This window comes from Amphiura filiformis, chromosome 8 (assembly GCF_039555335.1).
Source record: "Amphiura filiformis chromosome 8, Afil_fr2py, whole genome shotgun sequence".
NCBI lineage: Eukaryota > Metazoa > Echinodermata > Ophiuroidea > Amphilepidida > Amphiuridae > Amphiura > Amphiura filiformis.
This window is the reverse complement of record NC_092635.1, coordinates 5831202-5839551: the sequence shown is the minus strand read 5'-3', so window position 1 is coordinate 5839551 and position 8350 is coordinate 5831202. Positions and strand designations below refer to the sequence as shown.

The 8350-nt window shown below is 36.5% G+C and overlaps 1 protein-coding gene across 1 annotated transcript in view; it reads left to right on the top strand.

Annotated features, from left to right (window-relative positions):
- The first annotated feature begins 359 nt into the window (after positions 1-359).
- LOC140158541 (uncharacterized) overlaps positions 360-8350 on the top strand; it is a 51640-nt gene continuing 43649 nt past the window's right edge. The window contains exons 1-3 of the mRNA XM_072181663.1: positions 360-888; positions 4359-4605; positions 7007-7068. Of these exons, the coding sequence (XP_072037764.1) occupies positions 660-888; positions 4359-4605; positions 7007-7068 (538 nt within the window). The 5' untranslated portion in view covers positions 360-659. The remainder of the gene's footprint in view (positions 889-4358; positions 4606-7006; positions 7069-8350) is intronic.

Genomic DNA, 8350 nt, shown 5'->3' with positions numbered 1-8350 from the left:
GTACAGCGCAAAACCCTCGTGTAAAAGTTTTAAGTTTGAAATGTCGACCCTTTATAATATTTTTTTTTAAAGCAAAGACCACCATGAAACGAACAAAATAAAAAAATAAGTTGCAAAACTAGCCTAAACCATCTCTTCGGCCTGGGCCATATAACTCCTTGGTCTAAATTGACCATTGAGCAATGTGGCAATGTTATTGAAGACGGGATCGTTAATACTGTGTGTATTTGTTTTGAGCTGATTCAGCCAGCTACGCATTCACGCCTAAACGCTCTTCAATACATCTACGTTGCACAGTGCATTGTTATTCAAATGACTGTATTATTCATCAATGCGTGGAAACACCCTTTCTTGTGTGAAAGGGAATAGTCCCGGTTATGTAGTGGTATCGTTCAGTAGGTTATGTACCACTGACTGCACCAGCATAAGTGTGATCAACTTTACCTCGGAATATCAAACTCAAGATTTGGAATAATTATCTTTGGATGTTAAGCTGGATATCTATAGTCGATAAGGATATAATTCACGTTCATTGACGACGCATTTTTATTGGAGAAATAACATAGTCGACGTGCTTAGCGTGAACCACCTGTTGTGCGAGCCGATCTTTTCCGGTGTTGTTTTTAAGCTGCCGTACTGTGCTGTGTGTGTGTTGAAAAATGGCAATGATAAATACCAAAACATTTGCATCTGTTGCGCCGTTAATTTTACTAATTATCTTAGGATTTTGTACAGATTATATTTATGGAAGATCTAGTGGAGCTCCACCATCAGCATGTACAAGTAATTTAACTCCTGGGCATGGATATAATCCACAGGTTTCGCCTAGTCCGTACACTTTAACTCCAGATATTACAGTATACCACCAGACAACGCAACGAATCTCAGGTAAATGGAAATAGATGGTATAAAATATTATTATTCAACAAGTTACGGACTTTAAACATTTTCTCTGTGTTTTGTACAGTTTGAGCTAAATTACACACCACATACGATACTTTTCGGATGTGGTTGCAAAAGAGAAAATCGTTAAAAGAAAAATCGTTAAAATCGATTTTCGATATGTCAGTTGAAAACTTAGTTGAAGTCAAACAGTCGAAGTTTCAGCTAGGACCTATAATAAATCGAAACACAAGGACGATTTGTGAGTGATTGTTACAATCTAATTAGTCATTATTTATTTCAGAAAGAGAACAGTTTGAGATCTATAAAGTGAAAATAATTTCATGCAACCATCTTGAAATTTTTGAGATCTTTTATCCTGATGACAATTGACATCCTGTTTTCCATGCAAAATAAAAATCATAATTAATGTTGTAATTATTTCTAGAAGTATAAACATTTCAGTTGAAAACCCCTAAGATAAAATAAGAAATTAAATAATAAGAAATGAATGCAAACACAGACCCTGGTGTCAGATTGAACTGAATTTTATGCAGGAATTTCTTGTTTGTATTTTGATCCTCAATTTAATTTATGCTCAAATTGTTTGTAACTGTAAACAGTTGCTTAGCAAAGAGAAACAATCTCAAACCAGATTAATTTTGACAAGATTACTGAAGATGAAGAGGTCGCTTATAATTATAGGTTCTGGTTTAATATGTGTGCTTGATGACGTCATAGGTAATCCTGTACACTAATGGGGATACCACAAAAGAAGATCACACTTTTACTTGAGTGCCAGTTCCAGGGGGTGGGGTGTACTGAGGTGCTTTAGGACTGGTAGATTTTGTAATGTCAGAGAGGGCTTGTCATGGTCCCCTACGCACTGAACAAGTGCTAACTTGAGAATGTTGTTGTTGTTCACTTTTTATTGTAATCATTACAAAAAGTGTTCAATTGCAACTTCCTTACAATATATATTTTACAGAACTGAAAATAATATTTATTAAGTTTCTTGATTCTTGAAGATCATTATATTTTGACTTTTTTTTAACCAAGCCAAACAACAAATTACGTAAACCTTTCATACACTCCTAGATAGTGAGTGATAGAGATGGCACCTTCGGGGCTTGTGCATTAGATGCATCAACATCTCAGTAGGCGTGCAATATTTTGTACAATTTCACTCCCAAGAAGTGATATGCGTTTATTAACCTATAAATAACCCATAATAGATGAATCAAACATTTATTTTCTCAAACAAATTATGGGCTAGTAGTAGTACTCATTATTTTTGTAGGACTGATAGAATTTCCAAACTACACCAATCATCTTGTAAGACACTTCACTTAGCCGGTCTGATTTCATTTTATTATTGTTACAATTAGGATTTAGGATTTCAGAGATATTAAAAAAGTTGGGCAAACTGGGATGTTCCTTACTTAGCAGTGCTCAGCATGGGACAACTTTTTATTTTTACAAAAATAAATAAAAAAGAAGTTAATAGACCTTTAAAGTTATTCAAGGTTGGAACTGGAGAAATACTTCTCCTATAAGTTACACATTTTAAGGGGAGAAATACTTCTAAAAGTTACAAATTTTGCAGGTTTTTTTTTTTTTCCAAATACCGTATTCGTCCGAGTATAGTCCCACGTCCGAGTATAGTCCCACGTTCGAGTATAATCCCACCCCCCAATTGTGAAAAATTTTCACATAAAAACGGGTGGGACTATACTCGGACCAATACGGTAGTTGTATGTTTCTTCTATTGAACAGCTTGGGACACATTCAATAGCATGCATAATAGGGTGCATCAAACGCCCCTCAATTTGGTTAATTTCAATAGATCATTCTGTCCCTAGTCTTAAAAGGTGCCAATGATCATAAAAAAAGGTGTGCAAAATTTGAAGTGAATCAGAAGTTGTCTAGTGGGGCCTCCGAGAGCCTAAAGTTATTGCATTGGGTCCATGTATAAAAGTTCGTTGACCCCTGTACAATTTCAATGAGAAGCTAGCCGATGTTTTTAAATACCCGCAAAATCCAAACCGTTTGGTCTCAGCAGCTGTAATTACATGAGTTGATAGTATGAATGATCCTCTTCAAGATAATATTGAAATAGGCCCATAATTATAAATAACAGTGCGTTTAGGATGGCGGTCACACAACCCTTTTTGCCGCATTTGAGATGAAAACAAGAAAGCAAAAACACCCGTCTTTACTTGTTTTCTTGGTCACGCAATGCATACAGACCATTTATGTGAGTGCCCCTAGCCGCCCCCTACCCCAGGACTATCAGCTCGTGTAATTTCAGCTTGTGAGACCAATCGGTTTGCATGTAGCGGATATTTTAAAAGTTCGCAGTAGCTTCCAATTGAAATTACACAGGGGTCAACGAACTTTAATGTATACATGTACATGTAGATCCAATGCAATAACTTTAGGCTCTCGGAGGCCCCACTAGACAATTTCAGATTTCCTTCAAATTTTGCACAACTTACTTTTATGATCATTGGCATATTTTAAAACTGGGGACAACAAATTCTGTGACATGAGGGGCGTCTCATGCACCCTAATGCATAATATTTGCTACCTGTTCAATAGAAGCAAAAATAATGAAAATGTATAACTTTCCAGCGTTGAAAAAAAACCACTTCATTTCAAATGATTGTTTCTGTGGGATACAATGTACAATTTGCTCACCGATTATAGCTTCACATTCGAGGCTGGAGAACATTGCATTCAAAATCTAGTCGGATTCGCTGAACATGACACCATGCAAAGCAATGGAAGTTCAGAAATAAACACAGCCGATCAAGACAGGGGACCACATCAAATATGTTCCTAATATTGCACTTCAACAAAATTTTGGACTGTTCAAAATAGGCAGTCTGTACATGTACTAAAAAGATACAGTTAATGACTCATCAAAATAGCTTTCATCCAAATTTCAACATCAATAAAATAAATAATATTTGTTACAAAAAATGTCAACGCTGACCAACCGAAAAACGATAGCAATGGACTCTATGCTAGAAATGTGTAACTATCACATACAGATTCGAAGCTAGAGTTCTACAGTTCCGGTAAGTTACATTATATTGCAAAATCACCAGTGTTTGAAATAAGTCAACATTTTTTAAATCTTCAATTCACATTAAATTATATGAAAATGTTACAATGGTCCATATTTGTGACACTTTGTAAGACTGGTCGTACAATTTAACAACAGATGGCATGGATTGATCTTGCTGACTTTGATGACTGAATATTTTACAGGCTTTTGGGTCAATCCTTCATGTAATTATTTTGTGTAAGCCAGTCCTAAACCCTAACCCTAATTTAACCCTACCCTAATAATTGTGTATACATGAATTAGTAATAGCTGGCTTGTGCCTTATTTTGAACACTGATCATCGCATATTTGTGATCATTACTTTGTAAACCATCATCATCATTATCTTCTTATCATTGTACAGTAACAGTAAGTTGGCCCTCTACAAGATTCCTCAAAGGCATGATGCTTCAAGCACAACGTAAGACAGGCTCAAAGGATCCGGTTGGAACCTGGTCTATAGGTACAACAGACCAAAACAATTATAAGTTAATCCAATGTGACCATGCTATAGACACCATCTCACATGCATCAGCAGTAGACAAATCAGGGAGTGTAACATTTGCATGGCATCCACCCTCTACGACGCAAGTTGGTGATATTCTTTTTGTGTAAGTATTTATACTCTCGTGATGTAGATAGTACCCAATGCTTGCATGCAGTCTGTGCAGATATGTAACAGGCATGAGAATTATCAGGCTTTTGCCAGAATTCAGGCAGATTTGTTGTCCAAATTTACACATTTTTATATTTTTTCAGCCTGTTTTTGGCCGAATTCATGCACCGTTTCAGGCAGTTTTCAAAAAAGCCATTCTCATGCCTGTATGTAACCAAGATTTGCTATGTGTTATAGGCTGTGGCATGCTGTCTCCTCTGGCTTGAAATACCAGGGAAATTGTCCAAAAGTTGCAATGTACATCTGCCTTTGACCCAATTTTAGGCCAAATTGTCCTAATTTTGACCCATTTTAGAGTTAAAATTACATATTTTCGAACGCTTTGCACATATTTAGTAGTAGGTCAGCAGCATTATGGAAATTTTGCCACCCCCTTGGCTCGGTGGCTTTGGTAGACCACCTAATCTTTCAGTGACATCGATATTTAGGGACAGTACATGTACATTTTGGACACAATCTACCCTTTTTGTACCAACAACCCAAAATACTGACATGTTTTTGCAAAAAGGTTGCCTCCAAATAAAATTAGACAGGTGAAACAAACAAAAAAGCAAAAACAAATGAAAATAATACGTTCTTAACGCGGCTGTGTACTCTAGCCATTGTTTCTTTCTCAAAATTGAGTTTTTATGATATTTTTGTACCTTGTTATGTTTTTTATAAATACAAGGAATGAAAATCCAGATTTGTAAACTCCAACTGCAATATTTTAAGGATTTTATTTCACTATTCCACTCGTGTTTGAAATTGAAAAGGAAAGAAAATCTTTGTTGTACCAGCAAGGTACACGCTTGCAGCAACAACTCATCGCGTTGCGTATCGCGCAATTTGTTAACGAACAAATACGCGACGCATACGCAACGCTTATCTGCATGCGTTGCGCATCTTATGGAAACACCACGGAAGCACTGATTTCACAAAAACCTAGTGGTCAAATGGCTCCGCTTTTAGCTGATAAAATGTGGGGTTTTTCAAGTTCTTTCCCCCGATTTAAATGTCAAGTTATGAATGGATTTCGCTCAAACTTCTCAAGGGGCTGTGGATTTACCCGATGTTCACGTAACATAAGTTACAAAACGAAAACTGTCGCATTCTCCTGTGAGATTCGATGAAAGTGCAAAATGTGACCACTTTAAACTTCAACGGCCATTATTTCAATGTTCATTTTCTCGGTAAAATGACGATTTAGGTACACGATAACTCAATAAATACAGCATCTATAGGTAAGCAAATATGATCATCGTAAAAAGCATGATCGACTCAAGAAACGGTTTTCTCATTTTTTTATATTTTGGTCTATTTCCGATTTTGGGCATCATTTTGTGCAAATAGGCGTTTTTGAATTTTAAAAGTTCATTTTGATGCCTTATATGGTCAATATCTCAAAAAATAAGGCCAATATCAAAAAATAAAAAACCGCTTTTTGGAATGGAGCCTCAAGATTGAGCTAAAAACAAAATAAAATATTTTGGAAAGAGTGTTTTTTGTTATGATGTACCTAACAAATATTGCCAAAAACTCACTTTTTGTGATTTTCTTCAAAATTGTTGTTTTTACCCCAAATCTGTATTTATATTTAGATTTATTGATGTCTTGCCTTCATAAAAATGTATACTTTTATATGTTTTATGCGAATAATTACAAAGTTATTGCACTTTTACTACATGCATGCATGTCTGAGAGTACACAGCCACCTTAAGTGGATATAGCACTTTACTATGTAGTACAAAAAATGTGGACCATTTGGCCATGTTAGGACAAAAACTGGACTTGGCACAATAAATGTGACTTTCGGAATATTACCACCAAAAAAGATAGAAAATTAGATCTTTTTACATTTTGTGTGTGTAGGGTTGCCGTTGTACCACCATTTGTTATTCCATGTGTACTTGAATGGAACCAAGCATTTCGTTTATCTACCGTTTTATGAGAAGTTTATTTTGTTACAAAAAAACTATTAAGTACATAGCCAAAAATTGCATTTATATTTTCATAGGTCTTGCAGTTCTTGAGTTACGGGCAATGATATGCATATGTGATGTATCAAAATGAAAGTTTTGGGTGGTTCCTCCTCCATAGAAAACTCATGCACTTGAGGCAGAAATGACACCCCGTATATTTGAAAAACCATTACCATTTTTCTTGTGTGTCAGCTTGATTTGTCTCAATATTTGAGTGCAAACACTGATACATGTAGGTCTTGCTCCCCTCCGACGCACCTTAAGTTAACTTAAATTCATTGTCTGTACTTGTACTAATTCCTTTTAAAAATGTGTTTGCAGTATATTTTTATTTGAATTATAAGTAATGCTGTATTAAATTATTGCATTTTTCAGAGCTTCATTTGTGGAAAACTATCAAACCTATTGGGTCCAGGTGATGTCAGTGACTGTTGTTGGTAAGTGTTAACAAACCAAACAGGATTGATGATACCCTAAACATGCAACTAGTTTCATCAAGGATTCTCGAGTACTAATATACTATAGGATAAGCCACTCGTTTGTCACAGGCTGGTCAGTCACACACTCAATTTTATGCATGTGATGGCTTTCGCTGTGTAGGAGTGTATCACCTGTGGAAGAGATGATGCATGTTTACGTCATCGTTTCAAACAAAATTAAATTGCGAAAACCGACAAACATTTGGTTGTTTTTTTCCATTGCTATCATATTGTGAAAAACCAAGTAGCTGAGAAGTTAGCTCAATATGCTAGGAAAATATTCTCTGCGATGACCCCATAACGAGACTGGCTAAATAAGCTGTATTTTTGCTGGAAAGGCTCCGAATAATTGGCAGTCGATGTGCGCCATCTTTAGAGCTTTAGAGTACCAAACTACCAAAACTGTCAATCAATTACTACGGTACCAAACTCTGTACCAAACTCCTACCAACCGTCACACAAACTGCCGATGTGTCAATCAAACTGCCGTAAAGTGACTTCACTTTTTATACAGGGGTTGAATACGAGTGTCACAGCCCTGGTTTTATTTCATCGCTGATCCCTACCTCCTTGTCTGTAACAAAACTGGAATGGGTCCAAATGGTGTCTTTTTAAGAGCATAAGATAATTGTGTACATTTAACCCTCTCCCTCCCTACCCAACAAAACTAGTCCTGTTATTAGGAATGCATTGGTCTTGGAGAGAGAAAGAAGAGAAGAGCAGGGGAATGAGAGAGAGAGAAAGAAAGACAGGGGAGAGAAAGAAGAGGAGAGCAGGGGAATGAGAGAGAGAGAAAGAAAGACAGGGGAGAGAAAGAAGAGGAGAGCAGGAGAATGAGAGAGAGAGAAAGAAAGACAGGGGAGAGAAAGAAGAGGAGAGCAGGAGAATGAGAGAGAGAGAAAGAAAGACAGGAGAGAGAAAGAAGAGGAGAGCAGGAGAATGAGAGAGAGAGAAAGAAAGACAGGGGAGAGAAAGAAGAGGAGAGCAGGAGAATGAGAGAGAGAGAAAGAAAGACAGGAGAGAGAAAGAAGAGGAGAGCAGGAGAATGAGAGAGAGAGAAAGAAAGACAGGAGAGAGAAAGAGTAAGAATGAGGAGAGAGGAGAGGAGGAAGATATGAGACAAAGAGCTGGTTTCTCATCTTCCTGAAGTTGTTACTAATATTATTAATTATTTAGTTATTTTTGGCAAAGAATTTAACAAAAATTCAAATGTGACAGAAATCATTTAAAGGGGTACTAC